The following is a 25,503-nucleotide window of genomic DNA, read 5'->3' as shown; positions in this document are numbered from 1 at the left end:
GGAGCGGGCTCGGGGCGGGCGGGGGCGGCGGCAGAGCCCGGCGGAGCCGCGGCAGTCGCGGATGGCCATGCAGGCGCTGCCCGGAGCCCGCTGACCGGCCCCGCCGCCGCCGCCGCCATGAACTTCCCGGGCGGCGCCGGGCAGAGCCCCGGGCAGCAGCAGAGCCTGGCGGCGCCGGGCGGGCCGGTGCCCGTGCCCGTGCCCGGGCCCTCGGGGCCGCAGCCCGGCGGGCCGCCCCCGCCTCAGTTCGGGCTCTCCAACTCGGCCGCGATCCGCGCCGAGATCGGGCGCTTCGAGTCCGTGCACCCCAATATCTACGCCATCTACGACCTCATCGAGCGCGTGGAGGACCTGGCGCTGCAGAGCCAGATCCGCGAGCACGTCATCTCCATCGAGGGTGAGCACCGGGCACCGGGCACGGGGCACCGAACCGGGCACGGGGCACCGGGACCGACCCGAGAGACGGGCACTGGGAACCGGGCACGGAGGCGGGCACCAGGAATCGGGCACCGGGCCTCGAGCACCGAACCGATCCCCGATCCTCGAACCGGGCCCCGAGCACCGAACCGGGCCGGCCGCGCCGCCGCCTTTGTCCCCGCCGCCGCTGCACCTGCGCCCGCTGCCGCCTGCGGGGCCCGGCGGAGCCCGGCCCGGCCCTGCCCGCGGGGCGGCATCGCCATCGGGCCGGGCCGGGCCCTGCAGCGGCGGGGCGGGGGGCGAGGGGGCCGGGCGCGGCCGGGGCCTGCGGGCGCTCCCCCCGCCGGCGGCAGCGGGGCCGGGCCGGGGCTGCGGGGGCCGGCAGGGCCGGGGGGAGCGGGGGGGACGCGCTCGGCAGCCGCCCCCGCCCCGGGCCGGCCCCGCCGCCGTGGTGGTCGCGGCCGGGCCTGCGCAGCACCGGGGGCTCCGCCCGCGGCCTCTGCCGGGAGCGGCGCGCGGGGCCGGGCGGGGGTCCCGCACCGAGCGGGCCCCGGCACCGAGAGGGCTCCGGCCGCGGCATCGGCGGCGAGCGGGATGTGCCCATGGCCGTTAGCGTTAGAAATGCAGAGAACTGCAGCCCGGGAACCGCCAGCGAGGGGAGGGGACGGGGCCGCGGAACTGCAGTGGGGCCGAGGGGCTGCAATGGAACAGGGAGGCCGGGATGGGTGAGGGACTGCAGTGGAGCGGGGGGACCGGGATGGAGCCGGGGAACCGGCGTGGGTGAGGGGTTGCAGTGGAGCCGAGGGGAAGGTTCACCGTGCCGTGCTGAGGCCCACAGTGGACCAGGAGGCTCTTGCAGCTCCCCACGTGAAAGGCCCCGGTGCCCTCGGTGTGCCCAAAGCTCCAGGTGTCCGCGGCCGGCAATGCCCCGGCACAGAAAGCCGCAGGGCTGCGGGTGCCGCGGGTCTCCCATGAGCAGTTCCGCTCTGGCTCGGTGCTCGCCAGGCACTGCCGTTTCCCTGCCGTGGGTTTTGTTGTCTCTGCAGTATGGGCAGCATGCTCAGCTCTGCTCCTGCTGCCTCGCACCAGGGATGTCACTGCAGGGGCACCCCGGTGGTTTGGGGAGTGGTGACCCTGCTGTGGAGGTTCCGGCAGGAGCGGTGGCGCTGCAGGGGGCACAGCCTGGGCACCTCTCCAGAGGTCTGCACCCTATTTCAGTCCTTGGGGATTTCTGTGGAAAGGAGAGAAGGAAGAAGGACCTTAACAAAGGGCTAAAAGGTTGTGTGGTCCAGGGAACGTAAATCCCAGAATTTCTTTCATCGGCCTCGTGGTGCAAGGACAAAGGACGCTTGGTGAGGTCAGGACAGGACGGATGTAAAACTCATCAGAGGAAGGGGCTTTGGCACCTCCGTGGAGTTCTCCAGCCAGGGAAAGCTGTTGAACTGATGGAATTTGAGGAGAGGAGGGAAGGGACTTGGCCAGAGATGGTGGGAGTGCAGGCCTGGCACAGGCCACGGCAGTGGCTCTGCTGGCGTGGCTGATCCTCACAGTCCCTCTGGAGGTTCGGGGTGGGCTGGTGGGGGAGGACCATTCTTGGTCCATTTCCCTGGGACTCCTGCAGCTCTCCCTTGTTTGTGCCTGCGGTGGTGGCTGCGGTGGGAGCCCTGAGGTCACTGGTGACATGGGCTGATGCTACGTGTGATTCCCACACCGTGGGGCAGAGAAGCTGCCCGCGGGCCCCCACCTGAGGTGCTCACGGGGTCACTCGGTGGGCAGAGCCCTCCCAGACACGGTATTTGTGCTCGTTGTCCCCCTGTGGGGACGCCGAGCCGCCCCGGTGCTGGCGCGTCCCTGCCTGCGCCCCCGGCTGCGGGAGGGGGTGCTGGGCACGTTGGCGGGAGGCAAGTGCGTCTCTTAGCAACTCCTCTGGTGCGTGGATGCTCCTGCTGCTGGGGAAGGTGTGAACACACACACACGGCTCTCGTCACTGCTCAGGCGCTCGGGGCTCCCCAGAGCACCCAGGGGGCCCGAAGGGGGTGCCCAGTGCCTGGCCATGGCATGGCTTGTCCGGTGTCCACAGGGACACGGGATGAGGCTGGAGGCTGTGTGTCCTTGGGGGCTTTGCTTGCTCCAGCCACGGCTCTGTCTTGTCTCCCCTGGGCTTTTTCTGTGGATTTGGATCAGGAATCCGACAGATTATCTGGGCTGCATTCCCTAATTACCCCCCAGCACTGGGATAAATCCTGATCCCGGTGAAACGTGCACTGTGATTACACAGTTACCTGCAACCTGTTACCAGGTGTGTGTGAGTGAGTTAGCGGGATAATTAACAGCTGGAAGAGCCTTACTGGAGATGTTATCATTCCCTGGAGCACCTGGATCTGGAGGAGAATTTCCTTCTAAACTGTGGGTTTGGGGCTTGACGCAGAAATGTCTGTAAGAGGGATTTGTTTGTTGATGTTCCAGATCTGAAGATCAGACTCAGTGACCGGAACGATGGCTCATGGTCCAAAAATCTGACGGAAGTTGCCAGTGAAATCTCAAATTCAACTTCCTAAAACTGAGCTCTGGGTCTTGCAGGACTTGCTTATGTCCTCGTGCCAGATTGTTTTCCTGGAGGCAATTCCTTCATTTTTGAAAAGCAAAAGGCAGGGCAGTGCTGTACTGCAGTGGGGATGGTGGGAATGAGCTGCCCACCCCTTGCCGGGGCTGGAACTGCTGGTGTCACCCGTGGGGGTGTGACTGTGGGGGTGTTAGTGGGGAGGTGTCACCGTCACAGCCGTGCCGGCGGCAGAGCCAGAGGCATTGGCAGAGCTGTACAGAGCCCAGGGGGGCTGTGTCTGTGTCTGTGTGGTGCTGCCAGGGAGGGAGGTGGAGCGGGTGTTGAGGGGCTGCTGCAGCCAGAGCCCTGCCAGCCCCCTGGGCTTGGGAGACTGAGCCTTTTGTGAGGAATTTGGAGCCCAAGATGGGTCAAGAGCCATCTGTGACTGCTCACGGGTTGGCCTTAGTGGTGTTGCCATGGGAGGAAAGGGAAAAGGGAAACTGCTCGGTTTTGGTCTCCTCCTTGAGCTGGAGCTTTGGTTGGAGGTGATGGGGGCAGAGGGGCTGTGGGGAACTGGGGCTGGGAGATGCATTGGGAACAGAGGCACTGTGGGAAATGGGGAGTGGGGGAGGCATTGGGGGCAGAGCAGCTGTGGGGCACTGGGGCTGGCTGTGGTGATGGGGCACTGGGACTGGCTGTGGTGATGGGGGCACTGGGACTGGCTGTGGTGATGGGGGCACTGGGGCTGGCTGTGGTGATGGGGGCACTGGGACTGGCTGTGGTGATGGGGGCACTGGGGCTGGCTGTGGTGATGGGGGCACTGGGACTGGCTGTGGTGATGGGGGCACTGGGACTGGCTGTGGTGATGGGGGCACTGGGGCTGGCTGTGGTGATGGGGGCACTGGGACTGGCTGTGGTGATGGGGGCACTGGGACTGGCTGTGGTGATGGGGGCACTGGGACTGGCTGTGGTGATGGGGGCACTGGGGCTGGCTGTGGTGATGGGGGCACTGGGACTGGCTGTGGTGATGGGGGCACTGGGACTGGCTGTGGTGATGGGGGCACTGGGACTGGCTGTGGTGATGGGGGCACTGGGACTGGCTGTGGTGATGGGACAGAGGGGCTGGCTGTGGTGATGGGGGCACTGGGGCTGGCTGTGGTGATGGGGGCACTGGGACTGGCTGTGGTGATGGGGGCACTGGGGCTGGCTGTGGTGATGGGGGCACTGGGGCTGGCTGTGGTGATGGGGGCACTGGGACTGGCTGTGGTGATGGGGGCACTGGGACTGGCTGTGGTGATGGGGGCACTGGGGCTGGCTGTGGTGATGGGGGCACTGGGACTGGCTGTGGTGATGGGGGCACTGGGACTGGCTGTGGTGATGGGGCACTGGGACTGGCTGTAGTGATGGAGGCACTGGGACTGGCTGTGGTGATGGAGGCACTGGGACTGGCTGTGGTGATGGAGGCACTGGGACTGGCTGTAGTGATGGAGGCACTGGGGCTGGTTGTGGTGGTGGGGCAGAGGGGCTGGATGTGGGGCTGGGACAGAGGGGCTGTGGGGCATCAGGATGGGGCGGTGGGTCAGGCTGGTCACCAGCGTCAGCGTCAGCTGCGTCGCCAGCAGCACCTGGAGGTTTTCAGTATTTCTAACCACCAAATTTGGACAGATTTTCAGGGGGTTTGCAAAAAAGCCATTCCCTCATCCCAGGCTGCTTCCTTTGCCGAATCTCAGAGACTGCTGCAAGCTGCTGAGCTCCATCAAAGATTTCATATCTGCATAAAGCAAAATGATACCATCCTGGGGCTGGTGCAGGTCCTGCTCACAATAAATGTGACCTCAAACACTGTGACTCTGTGACAGGCTACAGCAGAACCGTGTTAATAGAGTTTGTAACTAAAACAGTAATTGCACAGTGCTTAATTTCTTAGCTAGAAGTGAACTTTGAGCAGTGCCCAGAACATGGGTTCGAGGAGGGCAAGTGATGCCCCCGTGCAGGGCGTTACCTGAGGGACACACAGGACAGGCTGCAGGAGCCAGCACAAGGTGATGGACAGACAGGGAAGAGAGCACTGGGAAGGTGGAACAGAGAAAGAGGATCATGGCGCAGTGCTGAGAAGATGGTTTTACAGAAATCTTCTGGGTATGTGAAGCAGTGAAAGCAGGAGGGAGAGGTGGAAGGGAGATGATAAGTTGGTGAGATTCCCTCAACAGACCTTTTGCCAGGTCATGGGAATTGTTTCCTGATGGTCATGGTTGTGCACATGCCTTGCAGCCCACCTAAAGCTCAGCTCCCTTGGGAGATCTTGGAGAGGGCTTGAGCCATGGTGAGGACTTGGTAGCCAGGGAATAGGAATCTCTGTCGTCAGAGTTTTACCCAGTGTGTTTTTCTCTTCATTGTCCTTCCACACTCCTCCCACACGCCTCTAAACCCGTGTGGGTTCCTTTCTGCAGTGGAAGAAGGAGGGTTACTTTGGGGAAGCATTCCTCTACAGTTTCCAGCTCTTGCTGCTCTGGCAGAGGCTGGGGCTGAGGGAAACCCTGGAGAATGTCTGTGGTAGCTTGGAGCAGCCTGGCTCTCCAAGAGCTCCACATCTGCCCTGCTGGGCAGGGGCTGTACCAGTGCTGGCTCTGCATCACTCCAGGGCCTGGCTCTGGCTGGGTGTGAGACGAGTGTGGGCTGTTGGGTCACTTGGTGTAAAGTCCATCCCAGAATTTTGGTGTGAACACTTCGTGTCAGGGTTTTAGCCTTAAACATAAGGCCTCTCTGAGGTACAGGCACAGCCCTGGGCTGCCTCAGGAGTTTTTCTCCATCATTACTCATCCTGCTGTCAATAAGTGGCATCACTCTTCCAATTGGCATCTCCAACATCCTGGCTATTTTTTGTGTTTTTCTCTGAGGAAGGACTCCTTTAATACTTGGTATTTTTACATTTAAAGCTGCTTGTACCAGTTAATGAGGTCACTTTGCTGTCTCTCTTTCTGATGTTACACTACCTGAACCTCAACATTCTGTTCAGTTCTGGCACAGGTCTTTCAACTCCATGCTCCATCCTTTCTCAACATCTTTTCAAACTGGCTCCTGATGTGCTGATTCACAAAGCAAACTTGTAGGCAGGAGTTGCCACTGATGCAGGATCCTCTGGAAGAAGGTGAGGAGCATCCTCCTGGCTGGAGCCCCCCACGTTCCCGGCCACACGCAGGGCTGGCCATGTCCTCACGCCGCTGAATCAGCCTGGAGTAAATTACACCCTTTGGGAAGGAGAGCGTTCTGCTTAGCCAGCTTTTTCCTGCTAATTCCATGACCTCTGCAGAATTGCCCTGTTTATGTGTTCCTGTGAGTTCCCCAGGGCTGGGAAACTGCAGGGCCCAGTGCTGGGGTGCTGTGGAGGGGGAGCTGTGAGCTCCAGAGCCTTTGGCACATCCCTGCTCCACAGCTGGGCATTCCGGGCAGCTGCACAGCTCTGATGGTGCTGCCCCTCTGTGTGCAGGGCAGGCCAGGGCTGCTCTGGCACTGGGGTCTCCAGATTTGCTGGAGATTAAGTGCTGTGATGGTTAAAAGTAGATTGGGCAAATTGTAGAACCACAGAATGGTTTGGGTTACAGATCATCTCATTCCATCCCGCTGCCATGGTCGGGGCATCCTCCACTGTCCCAGGTTACTCCAAGCCCTGTCCAACCTGGTCTTGGACACTTCCAGGGATGGGGCAGCCACAGCTGCTCTGGGAAACCTGTGCTAGGGCCTCCCCACTCTCACAGCCAAGGATTTCTTCCCAATATCCCATCTACCCCTGCCCTCTGGCAATGGGAAGCCATTTCCCCTTGTCCTGTCCATGCAGGTTCTTGTCCATAGTCCCTCTCCAGCATTCCTGGAGCCCCTTTAGGCCCTGGAAGGGGCTTTCAGGTCTCCCTGGAGCCTTCTCTTCTCCAAGTGAACACTTCCAGCTCTCCAGAGTAGAGGGGCTCCAGCCCTTGGTCCGTCTCCTGTTCTGTTCACATCATCTCTGTTGCTTGGGTGGGGAGTGCTACAGTCCTGGGGCAAAGACTCCATGGAGAAATTCCTGAGGGCAGTGGGAAATGCTTTCTGAGCTGCCATACCTGCTGGCAAGGGAGAGCCCTGGGTCCTGCACCCCTGTGTGTGTCCTTGCCTGGCTGAGTTGTTGGCAGGGCTGGCGCTGCTCAGTGTGAGTGGCATAAGCAGAAGGATCTTCCTGGGAAGAGTCCTGGAGCTGGTACTAGTGTGATGGGAGACCTTGGCCCCCTGGGAATGCGGGACAGAGGCAAAGCTGGCTGGAGTAGCACAGTTGGACAAATACATCTCCTGTTTTTATGGAGTTTTATGTTGTAGCCCAGTTCATCTGGAGGCACCTTTGCCAGGGGCAGCTCTCACCTCACTGAGCTTACAGCTGGAGCACCTGGTTTTTGGTAAGAGTCAGAATGGACCTGGGCTGTGCTGGTCCGAGCTGTGTGGGAGCTGACAGCAAAGCTCCATGTGCTGGATCTCCTGACCGTGGGAGCAACACAGTCAGTGCCTGGGGAGGAGCTGGGTCCTGGTGCCTGTTCCAGGACACTCTCCGGGTGTTTGGCCAGACGTTGGTTGGTGTCCTTGCACTGACTGTGGGTCAGTGTGATGTCAGTCCTTGGCGGCTCTCTGCCCTCCCTTGTCCCACCATAAACTCCCAATTTCTCAGGAGTTTCACAGTTTGGTTGCAAAGAGCCCTTTCCAGCTTAGGGACTCTGCACTGACTGGCACTCTGGGCAGTGTTGTCCCACTGATGTGGGCCTCTACTGGACCAGGGACAGTGGTGTCCCTGTCCCCGGACCTGCCTCTGCTTTGGTTGTGGGGTGATCCCTCGTGCATTCCTGCTGTGCCTGGGGTGGAGTGACTGGGCTCTGCCCGGGAGCACCCAATGGGAGCAGTCTGAGTGGGGCCAGCCTTGGGCACTCACTGATCTTCCATCGCTTCCAGGAGCTTTCCCCGAGCTCCTGACGGAGCGTGCCTGCTTTCTGCACAGAGACCTTTGAGTATTTGTATGGGTGGCCAAATTAGATTTAAATTATGTCTGATCTGGCCCTAGATTGTGTTTCCAGCTAGGCTGGCTGTCATGGAATTGTCCCACCTGGGGAATATTGGGTTCTCTCGTGCCCAGGGCAGTGGGGTGCAGTCCTTGGGCTGAAATCCCCTCTTGGTTGGTGTGGACATGAGGAGGATGTGGGCAGTGGCCAGGGGGTCTGGAGAACCAACTACCCATGAGCTGAAGGGCTGACACAAAAGTCTGGCTGCTGGGAACTGGAAATTGAGAGCTGTCCCAGCTTGTGACCAGAGCTCTGCACCTTGATGGTCACCTTGGCAGTGACATGATGCTCTGATTGCACACCTCCCTTTTCTCCTCCTATTCCACCTTCCTGCATTGGCATCTTAATTTTTTTTTTTTAATCTTCCTCCAAGACTTCCTGCAAGTAATTTCCTCCAATGACTTGTGTTGCTGCCTGCAGTGTCCTGCATGGAAGAGGCACCTGTGGTCTCACTCCTGCTGCCACCTGCAGCTCCAGGCAGCACTGGGAGCATGAAGCCTGTGCATGCTTATTCAGGTGGATTTCCTGAAGTGTTTGTAGTGACAGCAAGGAATCTTCTGGGGCAGGAAAGCTAAAAATCAAGATTATTTTAGCTGCTTCCTTACTGGAAGGATGTTTGTGTGATTAAGACCTGTTGTGTATCTGCTTACCTCTCCTGCCCCAGTGACTTTCAGACCTGCTGTCCAGTTCCAGTCAAACCCTGCTGCTCTGAATTCCCACAAATCCCAAGGAAATAGATATCCAGACAGAACAGAGTGCCCCAGCTCGTGGCACATGGAGGGCAAGGGATGTTTCCATCTGTGCCGTGTGTCTGGCTGCTGTGGGGCTGCATCTCTGCTCTGGCAGTCCTGGCTGTGGTCACTGGGGAATTCCTGCTTGGGCTCATGTGTGACTTCTGGTTCTGGCCACGTGATCTGCAGTGATGAAATCCACTCTGGCCTTGAGGCTCTGCGCCTCACTCCCAGCTGCCGTGTCTGAAATCCTGGCTGGGTCCTGCTGCTGCTGCTGGAATCCTGGGGTTGGGAGCTGCCAAATCAAGATTGCCATGATGGCCAGCCCACTGTGGCCAGCATGGGCTGTCTGCCCCACACTCGCTCTCACACCAGGCTTGGTGTGCACTGACTCCTGCTCTCAGTTTGGGGCACCTTTGGGTATTTATCCAGCAGTGACTCCTGTTGTAGTGAAAAGGGGTTTGGCCTTCAGTGGGGCATTCTGGACATGGCCCTGGAGTGAAGGAGAAGGGGGAATGGCTTCCCACTGCCAGTGGTGGGAAACTGGGGAGAAATCCCTCCCTGTGAGGGTGGGCAGGCCCTGGCACAGGTTGCCCAGAGCAGCTGTGGCTGCCCCATCCTTGGATGTGTCCAAGACCAGGTTGGATGGGACTTGAAGCAACATGGTCTAGTGGAAGGTGTCCCTGCCCATGGCAGGGGGTGGAACTGGATGAGTTTTAAGGTCCTTTCCCACACAAACCATTCCATGACTCTACGATCAGACTCTGGCGAGTGCCGTCCCTGCCTGGTCTCCAGATGGATGGGCAGAGCTGGAGGAGCACACACATCCATGCAGGATGCTGTGCTGGAGGAGCACACACACCCATGCAGGATGCTGTGCTGGAGGAGCACACACACCCATGCAGGATGCTGTGCTGGAGGAGCACACACACACAGATCCATGCAGGATGCTGTGCTGGAGGAGCACACACACAGATCCATGCAGGATGTTGTGCTGGAGGAGCACACACACAGATCCATGCAGGATGCTGTGCTGGAGGAGCACACACACAGATCCATGCAGGATGCTGTGCTGGAGGAGCACACACACAGATCCATGCAGGATGCTGTGCTGGAGGAGCACACACACACAGGTCCATGCAGGATGCTGTGCTGGAGGAGCACACACACAGATCCATGCAGGATGCTGTGCTGGAGGAGCACACACACAGATCCATGCAGGATGCTGTGCTGGAGGAGCACACACACACAGGTCCATGCAGGATGCTGTGCTGGAGGAGCACACACACACATCCATGCAGGATGCTGTGCTGGAGGAGCACACACACCCATGCAGGATGCTGTGCTGGAGGAGCACACACACACACCCATGCAGGATGCTGTGCTGGAGGAGCACACACACACATCCATGCAGGATGCTGTGCTGGAGGAGCACACAGATCCATGCAGGATGCTGTGCTGGTAGAACACACATCCATGCAGGATGCTGTGCTGGAGGAGCACACACACCCATGCAGGATGCTGTGCTGGAGGAGCACACACACACAGATCCATGCAGGATGCTGTGCTGGAGGAGCACACACACCCATGCAGGATGCTGTGCCTCTGGTGGGTGCCTGAGGCTTCTGCTGTCCCTGGCAGGGGCTGCAGGGCTGGCAGTGCAGTGCCCCTTCTGCTTGGAAGTGATTCGGTGTCTGAGGTGCTGCTCCCGTTCCTGGTTTTTCACTGTGGTTGCCTCTTGGAGCCTCACCTGGTTGGGTCCCTCCTGCAGAAGGTGCTGTGGGAGCACAGGGCAGGGCCAGCCCTGCCATGGGGACTTGGAGCTGATTTAAAGGTGAGAGGCAGGTGCTGATGAGCACGTGGGGAGCACAGAGATCATGGCACAGTGGGGGCTGTGTTGGGACGTGGTCCTCCCAGGGCAGCCACCTCACCTGGGGTGGTGTGGGTGTTCTGGTGGGCACAGAGCTTGGGAGAGCTTTGAAGAGCTCTTTGGAAGAGGAGAATAAAGTGGTTTCAGTGGTTTACAGAGAGCTTTTCCAGCACGAAGCACTAACGGGAGGAAGCAGGGAGGTGTTTGCTGGAATTCAGCAGCTGGGAATTGGAGCTTCTGCCAGGTTTGGGAGGGAGACAGTGGAGGAAGGACGGTTGTTATGGAGTGAGGCGTTTGGGAGGGGGAAGACATGCAGCTCATGGTTGACGTGACAGGAGAGGAGGACCTGGAGGGGGATTCAGAGGGAGTGCTGGCCTGCTGAAGAGAGAGGTTGGGAAATGATTCCAACAGCATCAGTGTTCTGGCTGAGTAGGGATGAGACCGTATTGTATGGTTTATAGGCTAATTTTGGGCAAAGGGGTGACAATGGTCAATGCAGAGTGACATTGGGGGCCTTTGGCTGCATGGCCAGGGCACAAGGCATGTTCCAGGGTACTGGAGCTTGTGGTGCTCTGCAGGGGTTTAGGGACAGCCAGCATGAGGAGAACAGAGGAGAGAGAGAGAGAGAGAGGAAGATCCATGACCTCTTACTGTCTGAGTCATGTCCTCAAGTCCCAGACAGGATCTGAGCGGTGTCCCCGGGCCCCGAGCAGCGAGGGCTTGAGGGGAGAGGGGACAAAGCTGGGATTAGCACCAGCTCTCTTTAATCATGTGTACCTCGGGCTTGTGGGTGCACACTTGAAATGCTGGAGGGGAAAAGAAGCTGAGACTTCATTTTGGACAGGAGACAGTCCAGGAATAGAAAGGCAGAACTATGAATCATCACCCAGAGCTGAGGGCTGGTGTTAAATGAAAGCATGAGGCTGGCTGGAGGAAGTGTGGAGGGAGAAGAGAAGGTGCTATGGGCACAGCCATGTGAGACTCCTGAAAAACAGCAACACTGAAGGCGGACAGTGAGGATGGTCTGTCTGAGGCTGGTGAAAGAAGCTGTAGAGAACCAGGAGGAGAACAAGGAGGACAGAAGAATTGCTGGAGTCAGCGAGTACAAGGCATTGTGGGCAGTTTGGTTCCTGGGGGAGGAGCAGCAGGGTCCAGAAGAGCCCAGAATCTGTAGGTGGGGCAGGAGCAACCTTGTGCAGTCCCCTGGTGAGATGGGAAAGCGCAGTGGGAGATCCTGGGATTGGGATGTCTGTCCTGGGAAATGAAGGACCAGCTTTTAAAGGCCTGTCAGTGACACTGGACACTTTCCCAGAATACTGCAGAGAATTTGGAGAGAGGTGGATTTGGTTGGTGCACTGTTGGGTGGGTGAGAAATTGGCTGGATACATCCAAAGTGTTATGGTCAGGGGTCAAATGGAAACCAGTAATGAGTGCTGTCCCTCTTGGGTCCATACTGAGACCAGTACCTTGATTAATGACACAGACAGTGGCACTGAGTGCACCCTTGGCATGTTTGCAGGTGACAGCAGTTTGAGGGATGCAGGTGACAGGCTGGAGGGCAGGGATGGCATCCAGAGGGACCCTGACAGGCTGGAGGAGAAGGCCTGTGGGACCCTCATGAAGTGCAGCAAGGCCAAGTGCAAGGTCTTGCACCTGATTCGGAGCAATTGCTTGTCCCAGTACAGGACCAGGTTGCTCAAAGCCCTGTCCAACCTGACCTTGGACCCTTCCAGGGATGGAACAGCCACAGATTCTCTGGGCAACCTGTGCCAGGGCCTCACCACCCTCACAGGGAACAATTTCATCCTATTATCTAACCAAAATCTTCCCTTTTTGTTTAAACCATCACCTGTTTCCTGGTCCCACCTACCCATGTAAAACACCTGACACTGTATTTTTTACTGGAAACTTCGGTGTGTTCTTTGGGCTCTGCCTCTACTGGCCTCCTATTTGCTCTTTGTGGCGGAGACTTGGACAAAAAGGCTTGAACCTCCCAGTCCTTCGTGTCCTTTCTCAGTGGCTTCTCTGTCCCCTGTGGAACAGGCCAAGCTTTCCTATGCTCTTCCATTGGTTCCTGGTGTACCCAGGACTTGCCTCTGGTCTTTGCTGTTTGTTGCTGGTCTCCTCTCACTCCATGTGTAGCTGCTCTGGGCTCAGGCTGGGCTGCCACTCCTTTGTCTCTATCATTACTAATCTGACCTCAATTCCAGTTTCTTTGTGTGTGCCTTCCCATGCCAAGCCCAGTATGGAGCTCGAGTGAGCCAAGTTGGTTTCCTACCCCATTGGTTACCTCTGCACTGGGGTGATTTCAGTGTGTGCCACCAGCACTGCTGCTCTGGGGACACAACACCTTTCTTTAGTCTCCTTTTGTTTTCTCTTTGTCTTTTTTCCCTGTGGATTTGCCTCCAATATGGAGTTTGATAAGCATAGAATCATTGAATGGTTTGTGTTGGAAAGGACCTCAAAGCCCATCCAGTCCTGCCCCTGCCATGGGCATGGACAGCTCCCACTGTCCCAAGCTGATCCAAGCTCCATCCAACCTGGCGTTGGACACTTCCAGGGCTGGGTAATCCACAGCCCCTCTGGGCAGTGCCTGCCTTGGTGGAGTTTCTGCAATATGCTGTCCTTCCTCCCAGACATCCTAAGAAGGTCACTCTTCCTGCTCTTCCTCCTCATGACAGCTTCTCTCAGAGGATTGGCTGAAGGATGCTTTGGCCGACTGTGAGATGTGGAAATTGAATTGGAGAAAGTCTGTGAGAAAATTGAGGACAATATGGCACATGACCTGGTGCAAGGGACAAATGGGCATGGGAAGAGGTGCCCAGCCCCTTCTCGGGGCTGGAGTGAGTTGTTGGGGAGGGGATTGCACAAGGCAGTGTGGTGTTCTGTGAGCTGTGGTGCTGAGAGGCAAGGGGGGAGACCAAAATATTCCTCTTGGAGGAGAAAATGAACTAGTAAATGGTGTCATCACCCTTCTATTCAGCTTAACAGATTGTTTGGCTGAAGCATTTCTTGGACAAATGTGTAGTTCAGCCTGAAAACCATCAGAAGCTGGAGAAGGGCTGACCCTTCCTGGTGAAGGGACCGTGGGAGGTCTCAATGCAACATCCTGCTCCCCTGAGGTCAGCATTGCCATCCAGGCAGGTTAGGAAGGACTTTGTCTGTCTGGAAAGGTGTTGGATCCCGCGTTTCTGGAGGTCTTTACACCCGTCCTGGGCAATACATTGGACAGAGCCCAACCACTGCTGCTTCTGTCAGTTGTTCCAGGCATTTATTCCTCCAGCTGCTGAGATTTCCCTTTTAATTCCCAATTTGCACTCATCTGGTTTAAAGTTCCATTTTCTCAGTTGTTTCTTTAGATTGGACTAAAGAAGACTGTTACCTGAATGTTATTCCCTGAGAAGTTTACTGTCACTTAATCATCACTTATCTTTTGATGTTCTTTTTAGGAAGTTTATCGCATAATGGTCGTTGAAAGTCTCTTTGGGATTTCATTTCCTGTGGTCTTCAAAGAATTTTTATGGCTCTTCCTTACCCACTGTTCTTAAAATGAAAAACATCAGGTTATAGGCAGTGTGCTCCCACTTGACCCAGCCACAGTTCTGTGGACTGTAAATCCAGCTCCTTCCTCCTGACTGCTCTTTTTCCTGGAATCCCAGAGTGGTTTGGGCTGGGAGGGATCTCACAGGTCATCTTGTCCCACCCCCATGGTCTGTGTGCGTTGGAGCTCTGTTGTCTGGCACACCCAGCTGCCCCTCCTGATGGTGGGGAATCCACGCCAGTGGTTCCTGGTCATGCCCTTGTTGGTCCTGTGCTGGGAATGGCCCCAAGAGGGTGCAGTCTGTGGTCTGGGGCTGGGAGATGTGGCTGTCCCAGTGTTCCCAACATTGCTACTTTGCCTGTCTCAGACCTTGCATAGCAAGAGCGTTTTCCCAGTTGTGTGGAGCTTCCCACCATCACTGAGATGGCTCCAGGTGTCACTGAAATCCTCTTGCATGTTGGCCTGGATCTCTGGCTGTTCTGAGCCTTGTCCTGTAGCCAGTTCCTGCTGTGTTTATTGTCAATGACTTTGCAAAGTGTTGGTTGATAGAGAGAATGTTGTATGGGAATGAGTCACATGGTCATGAAAACATGAATAGAGTTGTCTGTGTCATGGAACCATGGGGCATTTTGGGCTGCAGGGACCTTCAAGGTCACTCAGCTCAAACCCATGTCAGCAACACCCGAACCACCTGGAGGAGTGGGATCAGCTGTAACATGAATTATTATTTAAAACATCCAGTTCCATTGACTCTGACTCCTTGCCAGGGGCTGGTGTTGGCTGCTGTTCACCCTGGGGATGAGTGGAACATGAGGTCATTTGCTCTGCTCCAGCCATTCCTGAAGATTTCCATTCTTTTAAGGAGCGTGAACTTGCCCTTCCTCGCACCTTTGCATTCAGGTTGTTTGTGTCCTGAAATTCAAGTTACATTGTTTTAGTGACATTTTTAAAATTGTCTTTTCTAATGCTTTTGCCATTCAGTGTTAGTCTGTGTTTGCTGTTCCCCAGTCTTGGTGTGAGTCCTGGCAGGCCCCAGACCCCGGAGGGAGCTGTGCCCCCCTGTGGGGTCCGTGCTCAGCTCAGCCGCTTCCTGCTGCTCTCAGCATTGTTACAGACTCATTTTCCTGAAGGCTTCAGCTTCCTACACCATTTTTGATACTTCCTGCCTTCAAGATCACATTGACATCTGTTTCCTCCTCTTTCTTCCCACTTCTTACCCTTTTTTGGGCAGATTAGATGTCACTCACCTCCAACCTTGTTCAAGGCTTTTGGCAGAATTATTGTCCTGGTGTTTTCATGGAGTGTTGGGATTTGGGCTGTCTGATAAATTATTGTAGAAATGTAAGGAAAAAAACCACAACAAAAGCCCCAGATCCCATTTTAGAACCATGGAATGGTTTGGGTTGGAAGGGACTTTAAATCCCATCCTCTTCCACCCCCTGCCATGGGCCGGGACACCTTCCACCAGCCCAGGTTGCTCCAACCTGGCCCTGGACAGTTGCAGGGATGGGGCAGCCACAGCTGCTCTGGGAAAACCCAGGTTGTCCCTGCTTTCCTCCCGGAGTGTGGGGTCCTGCTGCTGCTCCTGTGTTGTCCCTGGTTCTCACCAGGCTCTCAGTGCTGGCCCGACCCAACGTCCCCTCCTCTCCTTGAGCTAATTCTGCCGGTCCCAGAGCACATCAGTGCTGCCAGATTTAGGTGTCACACTAAATTAAATGCAGTCAGTGAGAATTTGGGTTACTTTATTGCTGAAGTAGGTGGTGGGCAGCTTCCTCCAGGTGAGGAGGGCACAGTGGTCAGAGGAGCCAGGCAGGTCTGGTCCCCTTGATCCCCCTGCACTGAGGGGCACATCCCTGTCCCCTGGCTCTGCCAGCTGCCTGGACCAGGGAATATGCTCTGGACAAGAGGAAACGACCTCCAGTTGCACCAGGGGAGGTTTAGTTTGGATATTGGGAAAATTTCTTCATTGAAAGGGCTGTCCAGCCCTGGCACAGGTTGTCCAGGGCAGTGGCAGAGTTCCCATCCTTGGAGGGATTGAAAAGCTGTGTGGATATGGCATGTGGAGACATTGGCACCACAGTGGGTGGTCTTGGCAGTGCTGGGGGAGCAGTTGGATTCCATTGTCTCTGAAGGCTCTTCTGCCCTTAATGACTCTGTGATTCCACAATTCCATGACAGGCCATGCTCCTGGCACATCCTGGCCATCGTTTGCCCCATGTCCAGGGCAGGGGGTGTTGGGGCTGAGGAGCAGGTGGGTGTGTGGGGCACAGGCTGAGCCCCAGATGGGGCCCTGGAGGCAGCAGGAGGTGGCAGGTGTGCTCAGGCTGAGGGCTCACCTGCTCTGCCGTGGTGAGGGATCCTCAGCAGGGCCAGGCGCAGTCTGGGACAGGCATGGTGCCCGGGTTCAGTGTGTCTGGAGCACTGCTGGCAGCCTGGGAGAGCCCTGCCCATAGCACTGCGGGGTCAGTGCTCTGCCTGGTGCCGGGGCCTCTGGGAGCCACTGGCAGCAGCATGGCCGGGAGTAAACCTGCACCTGGAGCTGCCACAGCCTCATGTGCTGCTGCATGGCCACGTTCGTTGGCCCTGCAACGCGGTGTCCGAGGTGAGTCACCGCCACCGGCCACGCTGTGACTCAGCTGGAGACTCCCCCGAGCTGCTGGCTCTGGTGCCTGAGTCACTGCGCTGCCAGGAGGGCTGAGCGCCCGCTGCTGCCCTGGCCCTGGGGAGGGGTGTCAGCCCCCCTTCCTGGACAAGCAGGCTGCAGGCAGGTTTGGGGAGGATGGAGAAGGAGCCCAGCCTTGCCCCATTTGCTGGAGCTGTGGAGTAGGGAGCCCCAGTCTGGGCATGGGGTGAGGCCTCGATCGGTGTGATCTTGCAGGGTGGTCTGGCAGTGTGTCCTGACAGCATGTCCCCTCTGCAGCACCTCCCCTGTCCCCCCGTGTGTGGTGTGGTGGGGCTGCCTGTGTGACACGAGGATCCTGGGGCGGGGAGTGCAGGACTCGAGGTGCTCACAGGCTCCGTGTGCGGAGCAGCAGGATGGACCGGAGGTCACAGCGGTGCTTCCCTGCCTGTGTGTGTCTGTGCAGGCAGTCTGGGTGGGCAGGTGTGCGGCTGTACCCTGGGGAATTCTCTCCAGGGGCTGGAGGATAGTCTGGCCTGGAGCACACCCAGCTTTCACGGGAAATCAGCTGTAGACATAGTTTTAGCCCTGGAGCTTTGCCAGCCCGAGGGTGGGGATGGCTCCACACGAGCTCCTGCTGGAGCAGCCCCTTGCTGTGTCCCACAGCCTCCAGCATAGAAGATTTCCCTGCAGCTTCCCCACGTCTGAACTCTCAGGGCAGGGCTGCAATTTCTGTGGGTGGAAAGTGGCTCTTCTCAAGGATGGACATCAGTGTCCTGATCCCCAGGAAGGACTTCAGGAGTGTGGCTGTAATCGTGGCAGGAGTGTGGCTCATGCACAGGTCTCCAGTGTCTCCCAGGCATGGGCAAGGCAGCGGAATGCACATGCCATTGAAGACTCCTCTCTATCAGCATGTTGCCAGTTGGTTGGTGTGGTGGTACATGATCGGAGCTGGGATGAGCAATTTCAGTCCTTGGATTGGGTGTAATGTCTGGGAGAGGCTCCTTGTGCAGGACTCCCTGGCCCTGTCAGCTGAAGGTCCTCTGACCACAGCAGGGCCAAGGCGTGGAGCACCCAGAGCTGATTTTGGGGCAGTGATGTCTCAGTGGTTTCCTGGCTGGGCAGAAGGCAGAGGGGCAGCTCTTCTGCTCTGTTTTGGGAGATGTGTTCATGTTACCCTAGAGCTTTCTGGGCACAGAGAGCTCCCCATATCTGCCTCAACATCCTTGGTGATGCTCCCATCATGGCAGCTTTCGTCGTGGTGTTCTGCAGACCCAACATATATATCTTGGGAGGCTTGTGGTGCTGCCAGGTCCTTCCCAGCTTTGCCTTCAGGAAAGGCTCATGGCTGCATGGTGGAGTGATGACAATAGGGTGGGACAGGGTACCCTGTGCCAGTGATGGTTATTATCACCTCAGCTCTGCACTGTTGTTGGGCTGACCAGAACCACTGTGGTGCTTTGCTGTGTCAGTGGAAGGGGAGGCCCTGGCTGGTGCTTTCCATAGTGCCTGGAGCCATCCCATAACTCCCTGGGTGACTCAGGAGCACATAAAGCCTTTTCCTGCTGCTGAGACACCAGGGAAGCCTTGGTCAGCAGGATCGCTGAGCGTCCTCCAGGATCAGCTGCCGGTGGACAAGCCAGCACTCGACTGAGCCACCATCAGTTGGGAGCTTCCATCTCCTGATGCGCTGACATGAGAGATACTGGAAGCCCAAGTGGCTGGTGAGGGAAGCAGGAGCAAACACCTGAGTGTGACTGGGAGCCGGGTGGTGGTGTGGGCAAGCACCATCTCCTCTCCTGGCACTGAGAATGGGAGTGTGATGGGTTTAACAGTTAAATTCCTGATGTGGGTAATTGTCATTACACCGAAGTCTCTAATTCTGCTGTTTCCATGGAAATAGAACGATCTTGTGATTAAGATGTGAGGCTGAGGTGGCAGCACTCTGGTCCTTCAGAGCTGCAGGCCCTTGTTCACTCCCAGGATCGTGTCTGTCTGTGAGGGGAGACACATGCCTGCATTTACACAGGAATCTGGGTACCTGCCCTCAGAAAGGCATCCAGAATCCCTTGCGTCACCTCAAGGATCCTGGCAGAACCCACTCAGGTGTGTACCCTGAGGGATGGCATGGGTTGTGCCGTGTCAGCTGAGCAGGCAGTCGCCAGCAGGAGCTGTGGGATCCATAGGCTGGAGAAGTTGGCTATCACAGTGTCAGGTGGCTGGGATGGAGGTGACACCACCCAAGTCAGCTCCCCCGGGATCCTCGTCATCGGTCTCAGGCTGAAGTAGGAGTGAGAAGTAGGTTGGGTGACTTGGGCACTGAAAGTGCTGATTTTTCTCCATGCTGTGGGAGGGCCGAGGGTGCTGGATCAGATGCAGAGCTGTTAAACCACAGATGGTTGCAGTTCAGCTTGAGAGGAGGAGGAGGAGGAAGAGTTGTTAGGGGACCCACTTTAATTCTGGCAGCCTCCTGCATGGGGTAGTTGTGCCGAGGGGACACAGGGCTGGTGGGGCTCAGCAGAGCCTCTTCCTGCAGAGCTGCCCAGGGAAACCAACTTCTGCAGAGCAGATCCATTCTTGGGGGGCTGAGGGAGCAGGGACCTGCAGCCCAGCTCTCCCAGGTCCCCCAGCTGCCTTACCTGGCTGAGTGGCCTTGGTGTTTCTCCTGCTTCACTGTCTCAGGTAATGCCTTGGACTGGCACGGAGGACACTGCAGCTTGTGTGGTCAAAGAACTCAGAATGATTTGGGTTGGAAGGGACCTTAAATCTCTTCCAGTTCCACCCCCTGCCATGGGCAGGGACACCTTTCATGTGCTCCAAGCCCTGTCCAACCTGGCCTTGGATGCTTCAGGGATGGGGCAGCCACAGCTGCTCTGAGCAACCTGTGCCAGTTCCTCACCACCCTCAATGCCAAGAATTCCTCCCCAATATCCCATCTAACCCAGCTCTCTGTGGGAAGCCATTCCAACTTGTTCTGTCCCTCCATGCCTTGTCCCAAGCCCCTCTCCAGCTCTCCTGGAGCCTCTTTAGGCACTGGAAGGGGCTCTCAGGTCTCCCAGGAGCCTTCTCTTCTCCAGTCTGAACACCTCCAGCTCTCCCAGCCGACTCCAGCCCTTGGAGCATCACCTCAGTGGTCTGCAGGGGATAGAGGTGGATTCAGCCCCACAAAAAGCAAATATCTGAGTCCTCTGGTCTGTTTGCTGTCTTGGGAGAGATATGTTGGGCTGGTGGGTTCAGTCAGAGCATCTCGCTGATTTTGGGGTGCATGTCGTAGTGGAAGGTCAGCAGGGAATAGGATTCCATCCTGTCCTGGGACCCGCTCCTGTGGCTTCGGGCACTGAGGCACCACACAGGTATAGGGAGTGTAACAGCTGTGTGAGCTGTTCCTGTGAACCCTTGTTCCCCTGTTCTTTGTCCATATTTCTGCCTTTTCCTGGCTTTCCTGTCAGAGGAAGGTGCATTTGAGTTCGGTGGTTTCAGGTTGCACAGCATCCCAGTTCAGACTGGGCAGCACTCCAGTTCAGAGGTTGGAGAATGATGGTGAACTGTGGGGCAGAGTCCACAGCTCCATGGATTCATCTCGGAAGGGCTCATTTCTGGTGGAGGGACCTTGCTGTGGAAGTGCTGGGGCTGGAGATGCAGGAAACACTTGCTGGGCCCTGAGCAGAGCCCGCTGTGGCTGGGCAGATCAAAGTGTGGAACGCTGGGCTCCAGCCCAGAGCGGGAGGTCGATCAGCTCTTCAATCCCTCGCTCAAAGCTGGAAAAATGTACAGCTTTGGCCGAGCTGCCGTGTTTTTCCCTAACCTCATTTTGGAAGTGTCTGAATTGCTTTTGCTGGAACTTCTATAAATACCAGCCCAATGCAGCGGGAGAGCATGGAAAATGTCGGTGGGAATGTGGATTTGGCAGGGATGGTGTGACAGCCCCAACCACGGCACTGCTGGTGGCTTGATGTGTGCACGTGGGGGGCGCGGGAAGAAGGGGCAGGGGGAGCCCCCTCCTCTGCCACTGCTGAAGGGGCTGCAGGGACTCCTCTGCCCCCAGCCCGGCCTCTGCTGCTGTCCCACTCCCCCAGGCTGGGCTGAGCCTTTCCTGCTCCCAGCACAGAAGTGTTCTCAAGCCCAAAGCTGCATCTTGTGTTTCTGTAGCCTCGCACGGAGCTTTTGTCCTTGGCTTTGGCCAGTTGTCCTCTGAGTGCCTCCACAGCCCCGCCGAGGTGTTTCACAGCAATGTTTTATGTGGAGAAACCTCCTGCTTTGGACCTGCCTAATTGGCTGTGATGTCCCCAGGTTTCTGCTTCGGAAGGAACAGTGAACAAATTGTTCCCTGGTGGCCCCTTCCTTTCTTCTCCCAGCACGGAAGGCTTCACTCCCCCTCTGCCATCTTCCTTTCCTGGCTCCCTGTGCAGAAGCTGTTCCATCCTGTCAGTCATCTCCAGCCCCGGTCAGCACTTTTTCAAGTTTGCTCCTGCATGTTTTGGAGACCCAGGTCAGAAGTACCAGGGAGGGTGAGGACTGTGGGTCACGGTGAGAGCATCAGAGCATTCCCTGTTGTGTTCTCCATCCTTTCCCTAATCATGGCTGGTACCCCCTTTGGTCTTTGATTGCTGTTGAACAGTGAACCGGCACTCACAGAATGTGGAGCCGTGGAAGGTTTGGGGCTAGAAGGAACCTTAAAACCCATCCAGTCCCACCCCCTGCCATGGGCAGGCACATCTTCCACTAGACCGGATTGCTCCAAGTGCTGTCCAGCCTGGCCTTGAACATTTTCTGGGATGGGGCAGCCACAGCTGCTTTGGAAAATGTTTTCATGGAGTTGTAGAGAATAACGGCAGTATTTCTTCTGACTGGTGAGAAATTGCAGCTTGTTCTTGCAGATATAAAGTCAGAATTGTTTGTTTCTGATGATCCCACTTCTCATTGGTCACCTGCTGCTCTGTCACCTGGACACTCAGGATTTTAAGGTCCCTTTGCAAAGGCTCTGTAATTTCCTGCCCTGGAGCTCTGGGGCCAGGGGTGCCGGTGAGAGGGGTCACTGGCCGGGGGCCACCGGCCCTGCTGCTGACAAGAGATGTGCACCCAGTCAGCAGGCAGAGCTCCCCATGAGCCCAGGCCTTGGTCTGAGCCCTGTTGGATCTGTCCCTTCTCCCAGGCTCCTTCCAGCCAACCGGCTGTTCCCTGCATGTCCCCGGCCTGGGCAGGTTTCCTGTTTGCTGATCTTCTGGCAGCGCAGCAGAGTTGTGCAGGTGCCTCTGCTGGGGACAGTGCTCTCCCAGGGAGGGAGGCCATGGTCCTGTGCTCCTGGGGAGCACAGTGTGGTCCTGGGGAGCACAGTGTGGTTGTGGGATACATGGAGTGGTCCTGGGTATCCTGTTGTGGTCCTGGGGTGCACACCGTGGTCCTGGGGTGCACACCATGGTCCTGGGGAGCACAGGGTGGTCCTGAAATGCACAGTGTGGCCCTGGGGAGCATGTTATGCTCCCTGGTAGCCCTCCCTCTGTGGTGGCTCAGTGTCATTCATTCCCACCTTCTCTCCAGCACAGCACAGGAGCAGCTGCACCTAAGGAGTCCTGGTGAGGTGTGAGCCCCACGGCCCTGCCTGGGGCTTGCCCAGGCACTGCTCAGGTGCCCTGACTGTGCTGCAGATTTTGAGGTGAGCAGCATCACACAGTGAATGCCAGAGTTACTGGGACGGGTATCGTGGTGTTACCAGTGGTACCAGTCTGGTGCCAGCCCTGGGCATCCCCAGGGAAGTTCCCAGCAACATTACACTCTCATCAAGGTGATCTCTTGGGAGCCATCCCAGCCCCTTCCTCAGCACGGGATCACCTGTGGATGGGTGAGGAGGGCAGGATGTTCCCTGTCCCTCATAGCCCCTGTAGCACCTCTGCTCTCTCCTGGAAAGCTGGAGCAGCAGTGCTGTTCCTGGGGACAGTGTTTGGGTGACACTCACCCGTTGCTGTTCCATTTTGGAAGTTGGTGTCACTAAAGCCAAAAGACCAATAAAATGATGAGCTGCAAGACTTGGGAGAGAGAACACAAATAGCAAATGCAGTAATTTCAAAGAATGTTGTGTTTGTGCCCAAACCACCCAAGCCCTGTTAATGAGGGAGGCTGTGCCAACAGCCAGCCTGGAACATGGTGGGGGTGGTGCATCCAAACAGTGGGACTGGCACAGGATTGATCCTGAACAGGGGAAGAGTTGGTGTTACAGAACACAGATCAAGAGTGGAAGTGAGCAAAGGGAAGGGCCGAGACACGAGTGGCTGTTGGCATCCAGCTGGACATGGGAACTGGGAGGTTTATTTAGAACAGGGGTGGTTTTAGCTATGACGTTTATCTGTGCTGGCTGAAACACAGGGTGTGGGTTGCTCTGCAGCATGAGCATCTCCATCCCTGCTTGGGGAGATGGAATCCTTTCTCTGGATTTGTTTGTCAGGGCTGAACTGCAGCTGCCAAAAGCAGGTGCTTTCAGATTCCTGGCTTTGGGCAGCTGGCACCCGGAGCCCTGGGAGCTGGCTGTGAGAGGAGGAGCAAGGCTGGAATGGGCTGACTCTGTGCCAACCTTCAACAGGATCCGTGGATGACTCAGGTATTTAGGATATAGTTAGGCTGATATTGATCCCTGGGAAAGCAGTGGAGTGCCTGACATAATCCAAATTAGTGGAGAGTTAGAGAAGAGAAGTGAGTGCTGAGTGATGTGGTTTGATGGGATCTGCTTTCCATGACACTGAGAACAGCTTCTGAGCAGAGGGATTAGTGAAAGGTATTAATGATTAAATAACATTTTGGGGCAGCTTTGTGGTATTTGGGTTGGGCCAAAGTGACCTGAGGAAGAAACTGGAAGAGTCAATGGTCAACATGAGATGTGTGAAGTGAAGTAAGAATTGAGGCCTCACTGTGTAGCTGTGAACACAAACTGCACCGAGGCAGGTTTGGGTGAGTTCCGGGGATCTGTCCTCACCTGAGAGCATTTAGTGTTTGTATTGGTTCCTGGAAAAATTGTCAAGAATGATTCTCTCTGCTGGATCCAGGGTGGTGTGAGGTGCCCCAAACCATCCCCTTCTGCCCCAACCACATGGGAAGTTGGTGTTGGTGCTGGTGGGGAGCTGAAGTTTCCCTCAGTGCTCTCTGGGGTCAGATCAGGCAGGGGCACTGCTGGGACTCAGTCAGGGGCTGGGATCCTTTGGGCCTTGCTGTGACTGAGTCAGGCAGCTGGGACCCCTTGGGTCCTGTTGGGTCTTGGGGTTGGTGGGGACATACAAAGTGAGGGTCAGCGAGGCCAAGAGTGTGGGCTGGGCAGAGCAACGCGGGGACTGGTCCCTCCTGGGTCCCTGGGGTGGGACATGGCACCCATTCCCATTCAGGGGGATGAGCCCACGGAGGCCAAGGCACATGTGGCAGCAGCAGGAGCCTCGGGGATGGTGAGAACCGAGAGCCAGGTGTGAGACCAGCATCTTCCGTCCCACCTTCCGGCTGTGGCTTGTGGCTTTCGGTTTCTGGGTTTTTCTGCTGCCTGTAGTTGGCAGTTGGTTTCTGTGCAGAGGCCTCGGGGAGGAACCCAAAATGCCCCGGTTTGCCAGAGCTCGGCTCACCAGTGGTGGGGTCTGCAAAGGTGAGCACTGCTGGAGAGGGCACGGGGAGGCTGCTCTGGGGCTCTCTGTTCCACAGCATGGGGCTGCACCAGGGCTCAGAGCTGGAACCCTCAGGCCAAGGTGGAAGAGGGAGCAGGAGGAAACACCAAACCCTCAGCCAGCCTGGAGCAGGGGCTGTGGCTCAGGACTCACGTGGACTGGGGCTGGCTCCAGCTCCCCCCAGACCCTTGGGCAGCACCTACTGTGTGGGTGGGTTCATTGAAATGGATGTTCTAACCCACAGCGTTTGTTGAGAAGGTCAGTTTCTCGTGCCAGGTGACATCTACATTCTTTAACATCCCAAGAAGGATATTTCCTTCTCTTAATCTATTATTCGTGAGCACTGAAGCTCTGTCTTGGGGTCTGGGGTCTGTCTGCAGGGAGGAAGCTGGTTTGGGTTTCCTGGAGAAGGTTGTCAGTGGCTGGAGTGCTGCAATCCCCCCTCTCCAGGTGGGATACACGGGGATTACTAATGCTGTTCTCACCGCTGACTCCCATTGTTTGTGGCAAAACAGTCTCTGCCGTGTGTGGATGCCGTGAGTCACCATGCTCGCCTCAGAGGGTGGCGGGGTGGGAGCAGCACTAACACAGCATTTGGTGGGGTGCTCAGGTCCATGTGAACATCTGGTGGTGTTGTCACTCTTGGTAGCTATTTAGCTGGTGTTTGGAAAATACTTCCTTTGCCTTCTCTGTTGTTTCTGAGCAGGTGCCTGAGGGAACGGGGTGGAAGGACAGGACCTTTTTGTGGCTTTGATTGTTTTGCATGTTTTCCAGGGAGGGAGAAGTGACCTCAGAGAGTTTTGGGAAGCACTGTTGAGAACATCCCTTTGGGCCCCTGGGCTTCTCCCCTTTCTGTGAGCTCAATGCTTCTCCAGCCCTACCTTTTCCTGGGGGTCTGTTCTTCCCAAAATTCTTGTGTGTGTTGTTGGTGTCTGTGATGCCACATGTGCAGGGCCAGAAGGACCCAAGGACAGATGATCTGTCTGGTCAGTGCAGACTTGATCTGAGGGTCCTGGGCTCCATGCACTGCTGGGGTGGGTCAGAGGGTTTGCACATGGGTGCAGGAATGTCCTGTG

The 25,503-nt window shown here is 56.8% G+C and overlaps 1 protein-coding gene across 2 annotated transcripts in view; it reads left to right on the top strand.

The window, feature by feature from the left end:
• The window catches only part of AGAP3 (ArfGAP with GTPase domain, ankyrin repeat and PH domain 3), a 109,581-nt gene continuing 84,078 nt past the window's right edge, over nt 1-25,503 (top strand). For both annotated transcript variants that reach the window (XM_071559584.1, XM_071559585.1), the window contains exon 1: nt 1-397. In XM_071559584.1, coding sequence (XP_071415685.1) covers nt 118-397 — 280 coding nt within the window. In that variant the 5' untranslated portion in view covers nt 1-117. The remainder of the gene's footprint in view (nt 398-25,503) is intronic.

Source organism: Pithys albifrons, chromosome 7 (assembly GCF_047495875.1).
Source record: "Pithys albifrons albifrons isolate INPA30051 chromosome 7, PitAlb_v1, whole genome shotgun sequence".
Taxonomy (NCBI): domain Eukaryota; kingdom Metazoa; phylum Chordata; class Aves; order Passeriformes; family Thamnophilidae; genus Pithys; species Pithys albifrons.
The sequence above is the reverse complement of the archived record's forward strand: the minus strand, read 5'-3'. Positions and strand labels throughout refer to the sequence as shown.